At 36.9% G+C, this 23,868-nt stretch overlaps 1 protein-coding gene across 7 annotated transcripts in view; it reads right to left on the minus strand.

The window, feature by feature from the left end:
• WDFY3 (WD repeat and FYVE domain containing 3) overlaps positions 1-23,868 on the minus strand; it is a 264,009-nt gene that overhangs the window by 70,212 nt on the left and 169,929 nt on the right. For 6 of the 7 annotated variants that reach the window (XM_067736490.1, XM_067736495.1, XM_067736492.1 and 3 more), the window contains 10 exons: positions 22,789-22,862; positions 22,544-22,705; positions 21,087-21,181; positions 17,983-18,103; positions 17,548-17,765; positions 13,121-13,356; positions 11,796-11,930; positions 9,173-9,352; positions 7,563-7,796; positions 505-604 (listed from right to left, as the gene is read on the minus strand). In XM_067736490.1, the coding sequence (XP_067592591.1) occupies positions 505-604; positions 7,563-7,796; positions 9,173-9,352; positions 11,796-11,930; positions 13,121-13,356; positions 17,548-17,765; positions 17,983-18,103; positions 21,087-21,181; positions 22,544-22,705; positions 22,789-22,862 (1,555 nt within the window). The remainder of the gene's footprint in view (positions 1-504; positions 605-7,562; positions 7,797-9,172; positions 9,353-11,795; positions 11,931-13,120; positions 13,357-17,547; positions 17,766-17,982; positions 18,104-21,086; positions 21,182-22,543; positions 22,706-22,788; positions 22,863-23,868) is intronic. The other variant, XM_067736491.1, reaches the window with a different exon arrangement.

Consider the following 23,868-nt stretch of genomic DNA (forward strand, 5'->3'; position numbering starts at 1 on the left):
GCCATTCTAAAGAATAACATAGATACCTATAACTGAATAATTCCACTAATAGGTATAGTTTCTGAGGGTGCTGGTAATGCATTTCTGAGTGCTCTTATACAGGCATGTTGCCTGGGTGGTAATTCAGAGTGCTACATTTGTAACTTATTTGTAAGTATATCACAGTAATTTTTAAAAGTATTAGATAATTCATAAAAATATACTGTTCACATAATATGGTTTTAAAAACATTTTTTCTCTTTCCTTGTCCTCTTCCTGCCACCTCTGAGCATATGAACGTGGACAAGCAGCTTAAGTACTCCCTGTTGTTGATCCTTTATCCCAGGTTCAAAGGAAGGAGATAGATGGGCCTTTTCCTCATTATAGGAAAATACCAATAAGGGGAAAATGCACAGAAAAGAAGGAAAAAGATGAAGTTAAAAAAGTGGTATACTTGGGGTTTAGATAGAGAAGGGAAGTGATTATAGGTACTTTTAACAGAGTGAAAATAAAACATGATATTACCCAATAAAACATCAGCTGCAAGCAAATGGTCCATCACACTATCCAAAATATAAGTCTGAAATTCTTTTTGCTGAGTTCTTGTCGATCTTTCAGGGGAAGCCTAATCAATAAAATTTAGAATTAGAAACAGAACCCAGTAAACAAAGGTAAGGCTCATCAACCATAGTTATATTAAAAAAAACTACTGGTAAGTAGTAGAATATGTCACAAGAGATGGTATATATGCTTATACTCTCTTATTTTTCTGACCATAGATTAAAAAACAAATAGAAGCAAAGGTGAAACAATACCTTCTTTTGAATCCTTTCCTCCAAAAGCAGTATTCTAAACATTTTAAGTATTTAATAAATATTTGATATCTATTATCCATCTACCTCACTTCCAAAAGAGATCTGGCAGTTTCTAATGAGATACAGATAAAATAAATCATAAAGCCATTTAAACGAACACAAAAGCTCAGGAGTCTAGTAACCAAGAAGGTAAAGTCAATGGGGAGGCAAGTATTTATATCAAAAAAATCAATTAAGCACACAATTTTGCTTTGAGCTTCCTAGGGTCAAGAAGGAGAAAAAATAATAATATGACTTACAAAGCCTTTAATTATCTATAAAAAAGGAAGCATACTATATAGTCAGCAAAGATGTTTTCCTAAGATTGTTCTGAGAAGAATGTTCCCTGTGGGTTTTTATAAAGAGGACAATGAACAGCCCTGTAGGTTGTACCTTTGATAATGGTTTTATACAGTACAAAGATGATTTTTAAAATTATCTTGAATAAAAGTTTAGGGCACAAAGTTAAACTATAGTTCTCTGATCGCAGTTCTTTTGGTAATTAGGGTGGTATGATCCAGGTGCATAACTTTCAAGTCTCTAGCCTGAGAGGTGGTAAAGCACTGGGAACACAGGGATGAAAGGTAGGAAAGATCTTTTTGTCATTCTTCTCAAATGCCAGTCATGTTAGCTGGCTTTGGATAGGAGCTGGATATTGAACGATTCAATAAACTGACATAAATTTGTTTCTTAAAAAGAGATCTGGATGTTGTAGTTACAAGCAGAGTACTGATGCTTTGCAAGTGAAGTTAAAGAATCTATTTCTTCTCGCACAGACAGGTCCAGGACTATGTTTATGACCATGCCGCAAAAGTGGGCTATAGAACACTGTTCTGCTTTATGCATTTAAAGTTAAAATCTGTTCCACTGGGGAAAAACCCACTTCTTTCTATTCTGATTTTCAAAGTGGTGCTGGTGAAGATTTTAAAAAAGCAGTTAAAATTGGAATCCTATATTCAGATCAAAGATATTATTCTAAGGATTCAAAAACCAACCAAAGTTGTAATGAACGTTTCTGTTTTTCTGATAAAACATATTTTGTTTTAAAATGAAAAACATGGGCCTAGCAACAGTTAAAAGAATATTAGTTCTTAGGAGTTTGGTTTGGCATTAGAATAATTTGGGAAAAAGTGAAGGTCATGACATGTTGTTTATAATCTTTTTTTAGAAAATTTATTTATTCATTTATTTTTGACTGCGTTGGGTCTTCATTGCTGCGCGTGGGCTTTCTCTAGTTATGGTGTGCGGGCTTCTAATTGCAGTGGCTTCTCTTGTTGCAGAGCACGGGCTCTAGGTGTGCACGCTTCAGTAGTTGTGGCACACAGACTCAGTAGTTATGGCACACAGGCTCAGTAGTTGTGGCTTGTGGGCTCTAGAGAGCAGGCTCAGTAGTTGTGGCACACAGGCTCAGTAGTTGTGGCTCGTGGGCCCTAGAGCACAGGCTCAGTAGTTGTGGCTAGCAGGCTCTAGAGCGCAGGCTCAGTAGTTGTGGTGCACAGGCTTAGCTGCTCCGCGGCATGTGGGATCTTCCCGGACCAGGGCTCGAACCCGTGTCCCCTGCATTGGCAGACGGATTCTTAATGACTGAGACACCAAGGAAGTCCCTGTTTATAATCTTAATACATTTTCCTGTGTAGAACAGACTAATACAATGGTCAGCAGAAGAGTTGGGGCCAAGGCCTGCCTATTCCTCATGCTGACAGTACATCAAGACCCCACCCCTGTTAACGGAAGGAAAGCGAGGACCTTCAAGTGGTTAAGTGACAAGACAGATTGATAGGTCTGAGGACTACCCTGCAATCAGATAAGAGACCATTTTCAAACAGCTTGAGTGATCAAAATTTACGAAGGAGTAAGGCTCTCCACTCACAGGAGGATTTAAATACCCCTGAGGATGGCAATACTCATTCAGGATTATAATCAACTCAATGTGGCTAATGGGATAAGTAATAATGAGTAGGGTTTACAAAATCTTAATTAGACAAAGTTTTGGAGTATGTAAAACAGGGAACATAGAACATAGAGAAGTAGTTTGATCTGTCAACAATAGTTATTTTTACTTAATTAGAAAGTATTCTTTTGTATTCTATAAGGATTTAAGGCTGGCTCAGTCACCAACAGGCGTATTTAATCCTCTGATTCCTTCACTGAAACTGTTTCATGAATGATCATGACCCAGAATTAACTCTGTTATTGGCTCTAACTGCCAAGTTCAAATGTTCTTGCTGATACTCATAGTAGCCTAACTTTTAACGGACTTAAGACTTTATGAGTGCATGCATAGTTTTCTTGGGTGTTTTTTTCTTTTTTTAAAACAATTCACTGGACTACAATTATGTAACTACACAGTGCTTAGTTTTATGTACCTTATCTCATTGTGCACAATATCCTTTTGAAGTAGATACTATCATCTCCACTTTAGAGATAAGGTAATTGAGGCTTTGAGAGGTCAAGTCACTTGGTCAAGTCACAACTAGGTTTCAAACGTCAGTTTCTTTGACGCCAAAGTTCAGCACTTCACCTGCCATTCCATACTCTTCCAGCCCTACTAAAAATCTCCATACTGAAGTTAACAAATGCACAACAAGAGCAATTCAGCCACAAGCTCTCCATTTTTTTAGATAAACCTGGTTGGCCCACCAGACAACCAGGATGAATTCAGGGCAGAAGGAAGAGAGGGTGAGCCCTATGCTCTGCTCTGCCTGTGAGATCTGTCTTCCCAGAGAAGACAGTGAAGCCAGTCAACAACACGAGTCTTCAAAGACTCAAAGCGTCCTTTTTGAGGCCTGGGAACACCATGCAGAGTCGTCGTGGGCATGTGTGCTGCCCGTGGCTGAGAGCCCTCTGGCTCTGCGGGGGAGGCCTTTAGTGCTCCATAACAGGAAAAGCCTTCAAGGAAGAGGGGTTTGCGCTCTGTCCTTCTGACTGCAGAAGCCTGACTGGCTTCTCTTCTCTCAGTTATTTCATAGCACTCTCTTTGCCCACTTTTGCCACTTCTTTTGGTTTGTTTATTGCTCTGCAGGGGGCGCTGCACTCTGATGGGAATGGGGAGGTCTTTTAGAAGATGGCGGGAGCAGAAAGCAGCGAACTCCTCAGACAGGCACACACTCCAAATCAGCCTCCTTTGTTTCATCATATTTCTTTCCTTCAGGTATATACAAGTACTTTTTGATCTGTTCTCAGGTACTTTCCTTCCGTGGCCACATGCAGCAAATTCATTTGGCCTTTCATTAGATGCCTGGTGGTGACAGCAGAGGACGCTGGTGATTGTATAAGCCACCACAGGCCATTTGATTTTTGAGCAGGTCTTACGTGCCAGGCACTGTGTTATGAATCTTATACCTTACTTAATGCTCACAACAGTCCTCAGAGACAGGTTCTATTTTTATGCTATCTTAAAGATGGGCAAACTGTAAGGGGTGAAGAGAACTAAGCTGGGCCAAGGTTACACAGCTATAAGCAGCACATGTTTAATTTCTCAAAATAGTTTTGCTGGGTGATTTATATATATTTAACTGTCACAAAAATCATGCAGGGGAGATAGTATATAACATCATTCTCTAGAGGATGAATTTAGCTCAGTGAGAATAAAATGTTTACATAATAAACCACAGGGCCAGAATTCAAACCAGGTCCTTCTATGACACCACACTGCTTCCCTTGTATTTGGCCTGACTCACACTCAAGCCAGTCTACATGAATGGGAAGCTTTTATTTTTATAGACTGCTAATAAAGATAACTTCACACATTCTTTTATAGATACAATCAAGTAAGTAGACACTCTTACGATGACATCCCAACAATCATTAAGACTGAAAATGGCCTGGCTTGAGCATATCAGCCCAAAAATCAGTTGGTTCAAACACCTTCCTTCACGTAGGTAAATGGTAAATATATAGGATAGTTCTTCTGTTGACTTTCTTCAGAGATAGACTTCATAATTGTAACATTCAGAATCATATGCTTGTAATTTATTATTTTACACCATGGGAAGACATGGAATGCAACAGCATTTCCACTAAATATTTTTTGTATGTGTATTCTGTGTTTGTGTATTAGATTTGAAGTTCCTCAAAGCACTGATTTTTAAAAGCAAATTTATCTCTTTCTTATTAGATGGTATCATATCTTCCTGTTTGGGAACTGCCAGGGATATAGTTATAGTTAAATAATTCAAAAAAACTTAAAGAACACACCAAGGCACTGAGCTAACTTTGTGAGAGACAAAAGGACACATGAAAGTTGGTCCCTAACTTTAAAGAGTTGATAATCTATTTGGGAAATTCAATCTTGACACTCCCTGGTTCTTCCTAAAATACTACCACCCCTGACTCCCTAATGCAATCAGATACAATTCCACTTCAGGGCAAGTTAGTGTCCACAATAATGAGAATGTTATCTCAAGGTTAATACATGTCATATCAAACTTTCCTTACTGAAAAATACAGAAAACCAAAATAAAAGACAATTATACAATTTACCCGTTGCTAGTTAATTAGCTATTAGGATTCCTACAAGACTGTTATTACTGAATACATACACTTACCCCATTTCCTCTACATATGTGTATTTTATTTTTTGGCTCAGTTATGCTTTCTTACACACACCTATTCTTAACTTTATCCTGTTATTTTCTGAAAACCATTTTATTTTGCACAGAATGCTTCAAATTCTTACCCCATGCACTAAAACACTAGCCATCTCTCTTCTTAAAGTTTCCAAAGAGGACAAGCTCCACCAGGCAGGCTTTTAAATTCTACCAGATGAATTCTTGATGAAATCAATTATTTTTCTGCCAATATTGAACACTGTGGTCCCGGTTAACACGCTTTGCATAGGACTTCCCTGGTGGCGCAGTGGTTAAGAATCTGCCTGCCGATGCAGGGGACACGGGTTTGAGCCCTGGTCCAGGAAGATCCCACATGCCGCAGAGCAGGTAAGCCTGTGCGCCACAACTACTGAGCCTGCGCTCTATCTAGAGCCCGTGAGCCACAACTACTGAGCCCGAGTGCTGCAACTACTGAAGCCCACGTGCCTAGAGCCCGTGCTCTGCAGCAAGAGAAGCCACTGCAATGAGAAGCCCGCTCACCACAACGAAGAGTAGCCCCCGCTCGCCACAACTAGAGAAAGCCCGCACGCAGCAACGAAGACCCAAAGCGGCCAAAGATATATAAATAAATAATAAATAAATTAAAAAATGCTTTAGAGTGCTTAGCGTGACTGGTACCTAAATTACACTGATTTCTTTTAATTGATCAAACAGGTATTTTCACATGAATAAGATAAAACATTTGCTGGGATTTTAAGGTTTCAAATAAAAAGTTAACTGATTTCGCCACTAGAGGGAGCAGAGAAAGTGCAGGTTCAGTTGTCAAACTGCTGAGGGCGGCATGTGGAAAGCTCCTCACAGAGAGAAGCAGTTAGTCTTTTACACTGATTGAATCTTTCATAAAACATTATTTTCAGAGCTCTGGCATGTACTGCTTGACCCTATTTATATGAATTGGCCAAAAGAATGAATGTATAGGCAACTAATTATATATTAGATCCCCTTCAATGATCTTCTATTTTTTCTTGAGATTTTTCTAGGTGAACATTTGGTTTTCAGGGATGGTCAATTTCTAGAGCCAGCAGTGTGACCACTTTAGGGTTTGTTTTCTGATGCATCAGCTAGTTCTTATCACTTATCAGGAGAATTAGCAAGTGCAATGGACTAAATGTTTGTGTCCCCCCGCAAAATTCATAAATTAAGCCCTAACCCTCAATGTGATGATATTAGAGAGGTGGAGCTTTCTGGAGGTAATTCGGTTTAGATGAGGTCATGGGGAGTCCACATGAGGGGATTCATGCCCTTATAAGAAGAGGAATAACCACATGAGGTCTTTCTCTGCCATGTGAGAGCAAGGCAGCCATCTGCAAGCCAGGAAGAGGGCCCTCACCACAACCTGACCAAGCTGGCATCCTGACGTCAGACTTCTCAGTCTCCAGAACTGTGAGAAATGACTGTCTGCTACTGAAGCCACCCAGTCTATGGTATTTTGTTATAGGAGCCTGAGCTCAGATACCAAACAACCTACAAGTTTGCTGCCTTGGGGAAAATTCAGTAAGTGCATATTGAGCACCTATTATGTGCAATGCACCACACCTTAAGCCCCACAGGACACTAAAAGCAATAATACTGGAAGTGATAAATAAGAGGGACTGAAGTAGGAAGTTATAAGCTAAGGAGACAATGCTGCTGTAAATGACTAGGGAAGGAGCTGTAACACTAAGGTCCATGGGCCAAATTCAGCCTATAGTTGTTACTGTACATAAAGTTGTACTGGAACACGGCCACGCTCACTCATTTATGTATTGTCTGTGGCTGCTTTCTCATTAATGGCAGAGTGAAGTAGTTGTGAGAGACTGTACAGCCCACAAAGCTGAAAATATTTACTATTTGGCCCTTTACAGAAAACGTTTGTCAATTCCTGGTCTATCCAGGGTAAGGGTGATAAAGGACTAAATTAAGGACATACCAAGAGGAATAGAAAGAAGAGAAACAAATTGATAGGGTGTATATTAGCACATTTGTGATAAAAAATTCCCATAGCTCATGATATGTTCTGCCTTTACAACCCAAAAGAATTAGAAATCTGAAAGGTATTGGCATAAAACTTGCTTGGTTATTAACGCTCTCATTATAAAAACAAATTGAAAGAGATGTAAATGCATTTCTTTGTCTTTACCTCCAACAACAGATCAATTAGTGGAGTCTGCTTGCTGGCAGGGGTAAGACAGAGGTTGTCTATTATTAAGACCCGCATGAAGTCAAAAACGAACTTTTTAGCAGGGTGATTGGTCAGGTATGTCTTGACACCCACGTTGCAGTACTCTGATTGGCTTCTGTTCATCCCTGTGTCTGCTGCAAAGGCTTTAAACTCTTCTGCTGGAGATCCAACTTCATCATCAAGATCAGTCACCTAGTAAAATCAAGTGGAAATATATCCTAGTCACATTCGATTTCATTTGATATTTTTACTTCCACCAAATTGTAGCAGCAACAGTATTTTTGTTCAGTGTTTCCCTCCTATTAAGCTATTCAGTGCATTACATCGTTCACTTTGCTTTACTTGTTTTCTCTTTTCAGGGTGGTAATCGGGCACCATATGTCACGATTACTCAACACATGCTCTTTCTAATATTAAACTACTCACTGGCCACTAACCATATAACTGCTTTATGTTGAATTTTATCTCTATTGTGGATAACTGAACTTGAAATAAATGAAATAATAAAATGAGAATGACTATATTTGCTTATTTAAAACATACCTACTGAGAAGTCAAGTGTTATAGACTTTCAGATAAAGATCTGGCATAATGATTGCACCCAAGGGCTGACCCATTTTTGTAGGTTAAAAAAAAAAAAAAAACCCAAATAAGTAAGCAATACAAAACTAGTACCAAGTTTGAGCCAACAGAAAAAGAAAGAAGGATTAGAAGACAGATTACAAGATGCCGACAAGGAAAATACATCGAAATATTACTAAAATCTTTTTTTACCAAAAATGTGGATTCTAAAATTATAAACAAGCCATGGTGTTAAGGTTATGTGCTATACTTGCTTTTTTCCTAAAAATCGCCATAATTTTAGAACGAGTATTTCACCATTATACATGAAGAAAAATTAGTATGAAGAAGATACCTTATTCCAGCCTCTTGAGTAAGTGGTAGAAGTAAGACAAAACATCATGAAATTCTGAAGTTCTATGGAAGAACAACTGTCTTTTGGGTTCGTTTTAAAGGACAAAAGAAGTATTTATACTACGTATGATTACAGTCTAATAACTTTCTCTTTAGTGCAAAATATGAAAAATAACCGTTGAACAAAATAGAAAAAGTTGAACAGAAGGGACAAACATACATGTCATTTCTTATAAAGACAATCAATCCTGTAATTAATTTGCAAAGACTAAATGCAGGAGATGCCTAATTCCTGAGATAAATGAAGTGGAAATAAATTTGGTCTGACTAGAGTTCTGTAACCTGATTTCACAACTATACAGCTATCATTAAATATAAGAAGAAATGGATCAACAACTGCATGAAGATGGAATTCACTAATGAGGGACTTACAAGAATATGGTAAATGAAAACAGGAAGTAGAATTCACTGTTATTTCAAGGGAAAGCAGAAGGAGCGTGTGGGGAGCCAGATACCAGATAGTGATGTAAGAGATGAAGCAGAAAGTTATGAAACTGTAACTTGGTGAGAAGCTTAAAAGATTGGCCAAAAAAATCTGCTAACCATTGGAGCAGACTAATTCCAGTTTTGATATTTTCCTCCCCCTTTCCTACCATCTCTGAGTAAGGGCGAATGTTGAAGGGGAAGACCGTGGCTGCTAATGCACACAGGAAGTCGGGGCTCATCCACATGGAGGCCAGGTCTGGGACATTGTGATACAAGTATCTAAAGAACTGCATCAGGGTCACAGGATATTCCCGGAGCCAAGATCCCTCTTCTTCTGACTGCCAAGGCTGTCATGGGGACAAGAGAGGAAACAACATGTTAGAAAAACTGACACTACTAAAAGTTACTCACTACTCTTCTAAAACCGGATAAACTGATGGTCCAGAACTCTTGTAAACCACACACAGGAGCAAACACACAGGCCAACAAATCTAGAAATAAGCTAAAACAAAGGTGATACCCCTAGAAACTGACAGGATATTTTTCTATTCATTTCAGTACTCACAGCTCAGTAACTAGAGTCAATGGTTTTGATTATTCATCGTTATCAACATGAGTATGGTTGGAGCCAGTAGTGGCTCTATTCCCATCAAAGTTGCCCCATCCTCCATCACGCCAGAGAGTTAGGATTAAGATAAAAATGGGGAAGTTGGGCTTCCCTGGTGGCGCAGTGGTTGAGAGTCCGCCTGCCGATGCAGGGGACACGGGTTCGTGCCCCGGTCCGGGAAGATCCCACATGCCGCGGAGCAGCTGGGCCTGTGAGCCATGGCCGCTGAGCCTGCGCGTCCGGAGCCTGTGCTCCGCAACGGGAGAGGCCACAACAGTGAGAGGCCCACGTACCGAAAAAAAAAAAAAAAAAAAAATGAGGAAGTTACTTGACCTTTCTGAGCCTCCTACTGTCATATAAAAAATGAGAACAGTGCTCTTAACCATTATGCAACTGTGATATTGTGATTCATAATAAGAAATATATATTTAGTCTTTGTTCCATTTCAGGCACAGAGATCCTAAAACCCTTGGCATTTCCTAAGTGATAAAAGAGCCATAAATGTGTCTTTTTGTTAATCATAACAAGCTGCTTTCCACCACACTTGAGTTTATGTTGATGGGCTGTCTTGCCAGGGGAACCAACCATGGCACTAGAAGGCTGGAAGTTAACTGAACCTGTTCCCCACAGCCCCCAGGGACGAAGAGGGGCTGGAGACCAGGCTCAGTCACCAGTGACCAATGATTAATTAATCATGCCTGTGTAATCAAGGTGCCATAAAAATAAAAAAACATGGGGTTCAGAAAGCTTCTGGACTGATGAACACGTGGAGGTGCTGGGAGAGTAGCAGGATGGAGAGGGCATGGAGGCTCCGTGTCCCTTCCCACCTTGCCCTATGCACCTCTTCCAGCTGGTTGTTCCTGAGATACGTCCTTTTATAATAAACTGGTAATCTAGGAGGTAAAATGTTTTCCTCAGTCACGGGAACCTGAAATTTATAACTGGTGAGTCAGAAACACAGGTAACAACCTGGACTTGTGACTGGCATTTGAAGTGGGGCAGGGTTGGTGGGGGGGAGGGGTATCTTGTGAGACTGAGCCCTTAACCTGTGGTACCCGATGCTACCTCCCAGTAGATAGTGTCAGAACTGAATTGAACTGTTGAACACCCAGCTGGTGTGGTGAAACCTTCCACATACTTGGTGACCAGAAGTGTCAGAAGTAAAGTAGCGTTGTAGTAGAATATTGAATAAAGTAGACACATAGGAGTTGTTTTTCCTTAAAAGCCTTACAACAATAACAGTGATGATGATGATAAAAGAGTAACAAAAAAAGAATATATTTCAACAATGCTTATCTTCTGATACTTCCCCAGAGAGTGGCTTCTTTTTCAGCTTAGATTTTTATAATTGTTTATGAATAAAAACCAAAACAAGAATCCCAAAGCATTCTAAATTAACACATTTAATAGTAACGTTCTTTTCTTAGATGGCATAAGAATAGTTTTGACTAAAATCAGATTTATCAGGTACTTGTAATCCAAAGAGTCTGGTTAATAATTCCTCTTACAATGTGATCCTAAATCGTGTAAACAAATTAAATCATTATTCACGGTATTCCTGTAAGAAAGGTAGGAACATACATTTTGTCATTTACTCTTTCAATTTTTCATATCTAAGTTAGAAATAATTAGAATAGAAAACATAAAAACAAATACAAAATAAAACTTGCACTGATAACATTTTAAATCTCTAAATGAGAGTGATTTTAAAAGTTCAAACAACATATTGCAATGACATTCAGTACAATATATATTCGTTATATACACTTATACATTGAAATATGTATTTTATAGCGCTAACAGCATCAGTTAACACTTATGAAGTGCTTACTCTACACCAGGCACTCTTGTAAGTGCTTTGTGTATATACTAACTCATACATCCTCACAAGAGTCCTAAGAGATAAATTCTATTATTACCAGCATTTTATACATAAGGAAACTGACGCACATGAGGTTAGTATGTCTGAAGTACCAGAGTAGGGATTCTGAACCTAGCTCCCGAGCTCAGGATCTTAACAACTGCATGGTCTTTCCTTACACTAAAGATAACAAAACACAGAGGCTGAGGTTCCAGAGACCACATAGTAAATAAAGAGTTATGCCAGCAAAGGATTCTTCTATTTTAAAAAATATCACAGGCAGGAAGAACTACCGACAGGTATCAGTATCTCAGGAACTTACTGAATTCAGCATGCTGCGGAGCATCCCCAATAATAAAAAAGCAGCTTCTGTGCATACGTTATGGATAGAAGAGACCACAGTTCCACTGGAGGCAGGCACTCCAAAGATAAATGTCCAAATGGAATCTAAATCAAACTGCAGAGGTGAAAGTGAATAAAGATTAGCCGTTGCCAATTTTTTTCAGTAGAGACCCTCAAAAGTTCTAATATTCTAAAATTTCTTTGAAATTAATTAGTTTTTTCCAAAGTGAGCAATGACAAAGAGATAGAGACCTAGCACTCCTCCCTCCTATATTTTAAAACTCATTTTTACATTTACAAGGCAAAGTGAATATTATGTATCATCCCGTCTTAGATCTATGTTAAAAACATCATTTTCTTTTTTTTCCCTAAGGAAAACAAACAAAAATAAAATACTTGCTAATTAGCTAGGCGATGAAATTAAAGAACTGATGGTCTTAAGCAGGATCTTTTTAAAAAGCACATTGAACTTACTCTTTCCCCCACTCTCAGCAATGTTCTAATTCACTTTTAGGTTACATACAGATGAAGATTTGATGAAATAAAAATCAGTTTGAGGAGATTTATTCATAGTAGTTTTATATAACACTTTATGACTATGGTGTCATGCTTATTTTGAAAATTACATAACCAACCAAACTCTCCTAAGCATGAATCTGTACTGTGACTTAATGTATGGGTACAGACTCAGCGTTTTCATTTAAAAGGTTTTGTCAATGACTAGAGTTGATTTGAATAGCATTTTGGCATTATTATGGAAGTACAACTGAGTTTAAAACTAAATTCCTATGTCTTTGCAGTGCCACAAACATGAACTATATAGAAATATCCATGACAGTCTCAGATTAGAAATCAGGTAAAGCCTTACTGTTTTCCTAACGTGGACATTATCTATCATTGAGAATTTAAAAACATTTTTCTAATCAGACTTGTACTAAGAATCCTTTCATACCCACCCAATTTATGGTATGTACACTACTCCATTTTTAATTCTACAGAAATTATATTTCTAGATAAAATCATGTTACTCAAAAGAATTCTTTTGATCACCATTAAAATATCATCCAAAGTCTTCACGCATATATAATCATATAGAGTAACCATAAAGAGAAAAAGACCAAATAGGTACAAAGGACTTCTTTTTGGGAAAATTGTCTATGGTACTTTCCGATTTTTATGTTCCAAATCAAATCCCAAACGTGAGAAAGGGATGGAACCAGTTGATTTTAGTGTGATTAACCCATCACCCTGCGGTGACTTTCTAACAAATGTAATTACACTTACACCCTACTAGATAATTCCTACCTGGCAACCCTGCTTACATCGGCTGCTGATGACAGGCACACTGACCTGCAGGTTCTCAGGCAGCTCACTAACTGGCTGCTGCAGAAACAATGCCATGAGGAGAAAATAGAGGGCAGGGACATTAGTGTGTTTAGGAAGGAACGACTGAAGAACTGGAAAACCAGGAAAATGACAAGCATCCCGGTTAATCTCCCTGACAGTCGATCTCCCACCAGCACTCCTGCCCACGTTGAATCCTAAGAGAAGAGGAAACAACGATAAGGACAAAATTAATAATCGATTACCATGCTACATTAACAAAGAAAGGAGTAATTCAGCATATGTGACATTTCCATCCAGAACATTCACATTAATATAAGTAATTAACTATTCAACTGTTGAATTAATCTTTCAGTCAAAAGTTTTACTTTACTATCTCTTTGACTTTGGCAAGCCTGTCTATTAGGATACATGTCTCAAAACACAGCTGAGGCAGTCAGATACAAGAGGTAGTATAAATTCTACTCATTAAAAGAATGACCTCCAAAGAGCTCTAACATTTCCCTAAGAAGAAAGTAATATTCAAAACAGCCAGAATTTAAGATGCTACCAAAAAATGTAACTTAAAAATATAGTTAATATATTTCATTTGTCCTGAAAATCATGATAAACTAATTACCTTAAATGATCTATGAATCAAGAGACAAGACAAAATGAATATGCAAAATAATCTTTCCTCACAACATGACCTGTAACTCTGCTGGAAAGCTGTCTGGCAGTGGGATAGCAAGTCTGAACCCACTGTCACTGTGGTTATCTGAACATCCAAAATCTGTTCTAGAACCACAGCTCTACCAGGAGATGATCACTGCTTATTAATGTGGCTTACAGCACCAGCCTTTCTATCAATCCTGTTTCCTCCTTTATATAACTAACTAACTAACTTTGGGAAACAACTCAAACATCTAGTTGTTTTTTTTTTTTTTTGCGGTACGCAGGCCTCTCCCATTGCTGAGCACAGGCTCCGGACGCGCAGGCTTAGAGGCCATGGCTCACAGGCCCAGCTGCTCTGCGGCATGTGGGATCTTCCTGGACCGGGGCACGAACCTGTGTCCCCTGCATCGGCAGGCGGACTCTCAACCGGTGCGCCACCAGGGAAGCCCTCAAACATCTAGTTCTTTTGCCACCCCAAACCTAGTACAGTGCTCAGTACAGAAGAAATGTTGGCTAGAGATTCAATGGAAAACTTCTGCAAACAGCAAGATGAAAGATTGACTTTTACTCTGAAACAATTTTTATTTCAAATGAATATTCACATTTTTTTCCAAGTTCTTTTTTCTATGATGAAGTAAGCACATACTTGTTACTACTTAAAATAATGAAAGAGAAATTTGTATCTAGGTGGCTTTTTAAACAGTTCATCCAAATCAATTGCTCAGTGTGATATGAATTAATCTTCTAAAGCATGCTCTTCTAATTAACAAAAAATTGGACAGCAAATTACCAACCTCTTTCATGTATCATCTCATTTCTTAGACAATGGGCATGTAAGAAACTGCTATTATCCTTTTTATAATGTAGAAAATATGCGATTTGTTCTAAGTCATAAAGTTAATGAGTGGTGGCACCAGGACTTGAAGCCTGTAAAGCTAAACTGTCTCCGTTGGCCTTCTCAATGACATTGTCACATTTCTGAAAAACTGGCTGCATTAGGATGCTGGGTGATTTTTGTTTGTAGTAAATTCTAAATGAAATCATGAATATAAAAAAGTCTGAGCCTTAAGAAATCAAAAAACATAAAGTGGTATTTTATACATTAAGTAGGAAAAGAAATTTTGATCAAATTATATGTCCTAAATGAAAACCAATACTAGCATTAATTTTCCTTTCCAAAATTTCACACTCTATTTCCACCCCATAATTGATATTAAAGAATATCTAATATGTTATTAGCAATTAAGCATTCATTTAGATTCAAGTTACAGCTACATGGAAGGTATTTTTATAAAGAAAAATCTGACAAAAAACTAAGAAATATGAATAAAATATTCAAAAACTTTAGGTTGTTCATCATATCAAAGAGAAACAGAATCAAATGAGATGATATATCTATATATATGTAGATATAGATATACATCCGTATATATACACAAGTATGTATGTATCAGATATTCGGGGAAAGTTATATTAAATTTAATCAAATTTAAATTAAACTTAAATACCTAGATTTCTCTTTTAGAACCAAAGCAGCATATGCAATATACAAGCAGGTATCAATGAAGCACAAATAAATTCTAAGACATGAAGTCAGGTAGGTCAGATAAGTTAAAAGCACCTTTTCCTGATATTACTGAAGTGATGTAGGACAGAAAAAAGGACAGAACTGACTGTCAGAAGACAGATACTCAGACATATTACTGTCTGACACAGGAAGCTTATGTATTTAACAGTATTATTTTCCTAATTAGAGAGAAATTAATTCTTAATGTATACTCATTAGGTTTATTTCCTATAATATATAACTTATATACCATAAAGTACATACACCCGTATCTGGAATCCTGAAGGCAAGTGAGATGACATATGTTAAATAATTTTGCAAACTGCAAAGTCCTAGGTGAAACTTAGGTATTATTTTGGCCTTCAGTGAGAAGCAGTGCTGTCAATTAGCATTTAAAACTCTTACATTCTCTGAACTCACACTGAATTGTGCCTTTCACTGTTTATTCTCTTAGTAGCTACTAGCTACTATTAAGGTCAAAAAGCTAAATTTCTTGCTACGAAACTGTTTATGACACTTGTTGGCTATATCTTTCTCCCAGAGTCAATGCAAAACAGCAATCTATTTTTCAGATCATAAAGTCTCTATAATGATAATAATTTAAAATGCATTTTTTTTTTTTTTTTTTTTTGCGGTACGCGGGCCTCTCACTGTTGTGGCCTCTCCCGTTGCAGAGCACAGGCTCCGGATGCGCAGGCTCAGCGGCCATGGCTCACAGGTCCAGCCGCTCCGCGGCATGTGGGATCTTCCCGGACCGGGGCACGAACTCGTGTCCCCTGCATTGGCAGGCAGACAGACTCTCAACCACTGTGCCACCAGGGAAGCCCTAAAACGCATATTTTAAAGCAGACAATTTTCTTGAGAAATCATTTCACAGTGAATTTCTTTCTTCATCACAAAGTTCCTTGAGACGTTTTTCACATGTGAAATAACAATAAAATAATCCTATGGTGTAAGCTCTATCTTCCTACCATTTGCTTTAACATTTGACAAAGTAGTGCAGGTTGCACCTAGGTATTGATACTTGAACATTTTTTTTTTATCAGATAAATTACATATTAAATTCTGATACTTAATTTTTCCACCTGACAGGGTAAATAGTTATTCTTAATGCTTATTGCAGAATACAATTATATATGATTTTAAACTGTAATGTTATAAAGACAAATATATTTTTTAAATACTTTAAGAACTGAATGACTATAATTTTCAATAAAAACATTATCTTAAATATATATTTTCCAAAATAAGATCATTAATATGAACAGAAATATATACCAGTTCAAATAAATCTAACACAGGAAACTGTAATTTTCTAATATTGTTTAAATGCTCAGTTCCGTGTTGAAAACAGCATAGAACCAGTAAGCAGAGAATAAGGAGCTTTGGCTGAAACTTCAATGAGCTTAAATATTTGTGTGGCAATATAACATAACTATTAAAAGCATGGGTTTTGGATTGAGCGACCTGGATTCAGATTTTTTTTTTTTTTTTTTTTTTGAGGTACACGGGCCTCTCACTGTTGTGGCCTCTCCTGTTGCGGAGCACAGGCTCCGGACGCGCAGGCTCAGCGGCCATGGCTCATGGGCCCAGCCGCTCCGGAGCATGTGGGATCTTCCCGGACCGGGGAACGAACCCGTGTCCCCTGCATCGGCAGGCGGACTCTCAACCACTGCGCCACCAGGGAAGCCCTGGATTCAGATTTTGACACTTCTTACCTGACAAGTGACTTCACCCCTATGCCTTGACTTTCTCATCTGTAAAATGGGTATTTATATATCATAGTGTTACTGTAAAAATGAAATAAGTTATTGTGAAACTGAAAAGTGTTTGTAACTGGTACAGGATAGATGCTCAAAATATTATTATTAGTTCAGTTCTGATAATTTGCAAATTATTTATAGATCAGAAAGAGGACTATACAACAAAAAGAAATCATAAGAAATTTACTTGAGTTTTCACATCTTAATATCCTGTCTCTGACTTCAGTTTGATTTGCAATTAAAAAAGCCAAATTTGAAACTTTTTATTCTTTTTACTCTATCATTAATCAAAATTCATGACTCAATGGTTGTTAGACAAACTGAAGAGTATAAGCTTATATAAGATTTAAAAACAAAACACAAAACCGCTTATTTCAAAGCAGCCGACTGTAAAAGTCCCATACCTAATACAGTCCCGATCTTATTGGTTAAGACGGAATCTGTCTGTTCCAGCCACCCTCCACCACTGAGTCCTTCCTTGAACTTGATGAGAATAGACTGATTACTCAGTAGGACGACAAGAATCCTCATGGCTGCCGTAACTGTGGTGGAATGCAAGTGTTCTTCCATAAACATCATAATCCAGTCAAAACCCAGCGTCCTGACCAGCTCTTCGCAAGCTCTATTCAAAGATAGATGGATTAAACAAAACAAACATTAATTTAAAGGATTATGATTTCAAATTAAGAAAAATAAGACTAGTTTCATTCTTGAGATACAATAAATTTCAGGGTTTAAAAAAAATCTATTAATAGTCAGTGGCAAATCTTTCTTTTGTCTACCATGAATTAACTAGTAGTAGCAACTATTACCATCAATGCTCAAAAGATTTTACTTACTGCAAATTAATGCTTGTCTTTTCTTTAGATGTGTAAACCAGTTTTAGTAAGATATCTAGAAGTCTGTTCCTCAAAAGTATAAGATTGGCAGATACAAGACCTCCAAACTCTTCTTCAGTTCCTACAATGAAAATAAATACATTAAATTGCCCTAGCTGATAAACTAGGATAAAATATCCAACACTGTTCTAGGAAATCTCACTGAAACACACCTTTCAGAAAACATTTTCTCTAGGAGTACTTTCCACTCAAGTGAACAAGAAAAAGGGTCCAACATTTCTCTTTAGAATCCTGAAAACTGTTCATTTACTTATGAAATTATCTAAACAAGTGATAATAAAGACTGTGAACCCTTTTTTATATTAATATTCCCTTCTCCTACCAACAGGGGTAAAGTAATCAAACGAGGATCACACGAACAAAAATAACAATGCAAACCCTTAATTTCTAGTCTTTTTGAAGGACTTAAATGGTTAAAATTTCCAGATTTAAAAATGAAAAGAGGAAGCATAAATTATTCAATAATTATAATACATAAAGTAAAGTGAGAATTAAATAGCACAGACAAGAGGGAAAGGCACACAAATGCACAGGAGAACTTGGGGAAGAAAGGAAGGAAGACATAAAGCTTACGGTTCTCAATGGATAGTACTGGAAGCACAAGGGACTGGGATCAATGGCCTAGTGTTGCAGGCCCAGCTCTGCCACTAAGAGCTCGGGGTTAGTAAGTCACAATCCACATGCTTTCTTTCCTTTATTCTATAATTGAAGCTCAGGCTAAAGTTTAATGACCATGGTTATATGCTTTTACTTGTTTGGGCAAGGGACTATTTTTACTTTTAAATAGTATCTTTTAAAATGCTAACTTAGTGCCTTAATCATTGAGAAGGGTGCTTTAAGCTTACCAAGGGGAACTCAAGATTCCCTCCCAGGCTAACAGGCATAGGACTGGTAATTTACAAATTGCCTTGTGACAAATGGAATGGACAACCTAAATTGACAAATGAATTACTTCCTTTCAATAAAATGACAATCCACATAGAAATTAAGAATTCTCCTTAGTTTTTATGCCTATTTTTTTCACTGTCAGTTATGTCCCGCTAATTTTCAAATACAGTTTAAAACAATTAACTCTGAAAGAAATTTCCAGGTTAACTTCTTTCCATTCGAACTGATGCTTTACTCCACATTGCACTGTGCTTTCATGCAATTTATTTTATTTTGCATTAATTATTATATCACCGTTCACCATTATTCAAGCCATTTTTTTGGCAGGTGTATCCTGAATACTATGTAAGCTACATGAAAGAAAAAATTATGGTTTTAATTTTTTGGAACATCCTGTTATACTTAAGACGGTCCAGTCCACACAATTAAACAATCAAGGTCATATACTAACAAGACCAGCAATATGCTCCTGACTTTCTCTATTCTTTCAAATGGCAATAAATTGATGAGGAGACTAGTCTAATCAACTTGGCAGATCAAGAGAAAATTTTCCTAATTTATACATCCCTGCTACTGTGCTCTTGTCAAAAAAAGTTTACAGCACTAGTTGTAGTTATTGAATTCAATGGCCAGCAAGAAATATGGAGACTAGAGAAATATTTTTCCCATATCTTTTTTTTTATACTTGAAATAAACATGTTATACAGTTCCAAAGATTTTAAAAGGACTTTCCTTTTTTTTTTTGGCCGCATGGCACAGCATGTAGGATCTTAGTTCCCTGACCAGGGATCGAACCCGATCCCCCTGCAGTGGAAGTGTGGAGTGTTAACCACTGGACTGCTAGGAAAGTCCCAGGACTTCCCTTTTTAATTCCTATTTACTTGGCTTATACTAATTCAGAACTTAGAAATAATCTTTGTATAAGGTAGAATAGTGCAGTGGTTTAGAATGTTAGTATTCAGGATGGCTTAGAATGTTGGACTACCTGAGTTCAAATGCAGTAGTATGATCTCAGGTAAGTTTCTCTTAAACCTTCTGGGCCTCAGTGTCCTCACTTTTTGTAAAACTGTGATAACAACAGGACCAATTTCATAGGACTATTATAAGATTATATAGAGCACTTAACAGTGCCTGGCAAATATTAAGCACTAAATAAGTGTTATCCATTGATTTGATCTATATGCTTCTCACCCACTGCTAATTTGCTTCACCAAAGAAATATCAACATTCTTCCAAATGGTAGGAAGAAGTGGTTACTGGCCTTATATTCTGCTCTATGATTAGTAGAAGTCAGCCTCTCAAATCTCTGTTTCACCTTTGAAAAACATAATTACACCACTTTCTCGTCTTATTCATGAAGCACCAGAGAGGCTGTGCACTGATTGATATAGCCAACGTGGAAGAGAACTCCCAGATGGATAGGGTCATAAGAGTTTTAAAGGAAATCATTTATGTGACATAATTTGGGAATAATGTAACAGGATAATAATGTAAATAATGCTGAACAAATATAAAATATTGTGAATTTAATTACAGGTTAATCTAAAGGTCCTTTTGATGTTTTCCAAGCAAATCTCCTGCTCTAGAATACACAACTGGAAAAATACATTCTAACAAGAGAAAAATATGCTTCAAGGGAGGAAAGTTTTTTTTTCAAAAAAAAAAGTGGTTGTCATGGGCCCAGGAACTACAACTTAAGAAAATTTTATTCTACACTTACATAAAGTGAGTCTAGTAAAATGTTCTTTCCCTCAATGACTATTAAATATTTAACAGGGAAATAAAAATAACCGCAATATAGATACAATTCACTTTAGCAAAAATCGATGTTTCTGAAGAGTTTTACATAAATTAAAAAAAAATGTTCAAAAATTAACTGGAAGAGTTTATTATTTAAAGGAACATTGCTATAAATCCTGTAAAAATAAGAAAGATTTTATTTTTAAAGTAAATTCACACCCTATTCAATTTGTAGGTAATTCTGTACTTCTGCATATTGTAGAGCCTTGGTCTAAGACAAATACATCTGTGAAAGACCAAAAAAAGTAATGTAAGGAGAAAAGTAATATAACAGTGTCACATATAATTCAGGTCTAACTTGTGTCAGAAGAAAACAGGGTATAGTAATTAGGTTCCAAGCTCCAGAACTGACTCACCAGTGTCAGGCTTCTCTTCATGGTTTATTTCCATAACTACAAATTTCTCACAAACTGCGAAGGTTGGTAAAGTAGAAGAAATAAACTGGCCAAACCTTTAAATACAAGAAAGAAGAGGTTATAGATTTTATTTTTTCTCTCTCCGAAACAAACAATACTAAGAAACAAAAAGCAAAGAAATGGAAACCAAAATAGTACTTCTTATTTTAACTAATCTTTTACAGACCTCACATGATTGTATTTCATTTGCTTCCCCTCGAACTGTTGCAATTAACATTATATGTTATAATGTTTTAAAATACGTATAGGGAAAAATACACTTCATCAGAAATATGAGTCCTTTAATGCACTAATCTAAATTTAAAAAACCAAATGGTATGATCCAAATTAAAATGTCCTAACATTATCTATATGGATCTACTGTAGCCTAGTAGTCAAGTACTTGGGTTTTGGAAACACAGGTAAGATCAAAATCCTAGCTCTATCAGTTTTTAATCGTGTTACTTGGGGCAAGTAGCTTAACCTCTCTGGGCTTTAATTTCTTAATTTGTAATGCAGAGAAAAATAAAAGCCTTGATAGGTTTCAGTGATAATTTCAGCAAAGTGATCATCATAACACCAGGATAAGACCTAAATAAATATTGTTAATAATAATGACAAGCTCCAAAATAATTTTTAAACTCCAGTTTTAAATCTGTCACCAAGTTAAAAAAAAATGCTTTCAAGATAACTGTATATAAAATGAGTGATTTATGTGCTACATCAATTAGAGATTAGTTTACTGGGAATACTCTAGCAATAATGTGTGATTTCACCTGTAATACCTGAGCAATTACATGACAAGCAGTGATTAAGTCTAATTTAAGCAGTTATCTACTTGGAAAATATCTTAGGTAGTTTTTTTCCTTCCATTTTCAGTCAAGATGAGAATTATCATGTGCCTATTAGAACAGTTCTACATACACTCCATAAATATGTCTTAAGCCATATTTCACACTGGCAGCAAAATAATACTCATATAAAAGGTCTGAATATACAACAATAAAATACCACCATCAGTTTGGGTGATAGAGAACAAATACAAAAGACATGGCATGTCCACTTTGGGTGTACGTGCATGTGTATATGTGCTTCTGCACGTGCATTTGAGAAGTAGCAAGGCTTGGGGAAGAGGGCTGTGGACCAAGAATTCCTACACTGAACGTTTTTATGTCCAGGACAATCAGCCTCACTGGGCTAATTTTAACAACTTTTCTCACCAGAATTCTATTATTCGCTAGTGACAACAACTGGCTTTGCAAGATACATTCATGTTTTCCACGCCTTACAAATATCTTGAATAGTATTACTTTTACACGTGTTACCTAGGCATAGGAACCAATTATGTTCATCTCAATCATCTTAACCTCGTTGGTACTTTTAGTTAACAAACAAACAAATACAGAAGTTTTCACTACCTGAGCAGATCATTGCTGTTGGGAAAACCTTGCAGTAAGAAGCTCAGCACATTACTAATAGCAGCAATTGTAGGCTGGGATAAAGACATATCTCGAAGAGTCAGTAGTAGCTTTGGGATTAGCTGGAATTCCCTCATTAACTTGGCATTCTTTGAAGCTTCACTATAAGAGAAGGAAGATTTTATACACTGTACTAGTATCTCTTCTATAACTGAACAGCTAACAATTTAGGTATCAACTAATACCTGGACTCTGTGAGCAATTCAATGAAGTGTTCAAATAAGGAAAGATGAAGTTCATACGGTGCATGGAGCCAGACCTATAATAAAATAAAGACCAGTGGTATATTTAGGGTTAAAAATACCCCAAGTTCCAATCCAATAAGCGCAAATGCAGCACATATAACTTATTTCACTTAATTAATTGAATATAACCACTTCATTAGTTTTTATTTATTGTAGCCCTTTAAAACTGCCTGTATATAGGACTTCTGGTTCTGTTCATAAAGAGATAATTGCTGTGGAAATTACCCTCCTAGAGTAAACAACTAGAAAGGCAAGATCTATAGAAAATTTCTCTGGAATCAATGACTGAATACTATTAGTGAATACTGAATACAATATACTGAATAGAATGAATACGGAATACAAAAACTGAATGACAGGAATCTTGTGTGGGTCCAAAACTGGAAATAACCACTGCAAACTGGCACAGCAAACAATTCCTAAAACTCACAAAGGGCTGAAACTACTTTGCACTCCCACCAACCAGTATAGAGACTTCAAAATACATGGGAAGGTTGGGTAGAGGTCTCAGAAGTGTAATACCTTAGTAGGGGGGCTAAATTACCACTAAAGATTAATCAAAGTCCACCCTAACAAAGCTTAAAAGCATGCCTCAAAAGAATCAAGATAACTGCAATACTAGAGCAAAGTTTAATACTCTTTAAAATAATAAAACAAAATTTAGCATTCAACAATGTAAAATTCAGCATCCAATCAAGTTCCCAAGAATGCAAAAAAAAAGGGAAAATATGAGCCATAAGTAGGAGAAAAAACCCAATCATTATAAATAGGCCCAGAAATGACAGAGATGATAGAATTATTGAGATCTTTAAAAAGCTATTAAATATGCTCCATAAGCTAAAGAATGTAACAAAAAATATGAAAATGATGAGGAGAGATATAGAAGATAACCAAGATCCAAAATGAACTTCTACAGATGAGAAATAAAATATTCAAAATGAAAAACAGGGGCTTCCCTGGTGGCGCAGTGGTTGAGAGTCCGCCTGCTGATGCAGGGGACACGGGTTCGTGACCCGGTCC

Source organism: Pseudorca crassidens, chromosome 4, assembly GCF_039906515.1.
Source record: "Pseudorca crassidens isolate mPseCra1 chromosome 4, mPseCra1.hap1, whole genome shotgun sequence".
Lineage (NCBI taxonomy): Eukaryota > Metazoa > Chordata > Mammalia > Artiodactyla > Delphinidae > Pseudorca > Pseudorca crassidens.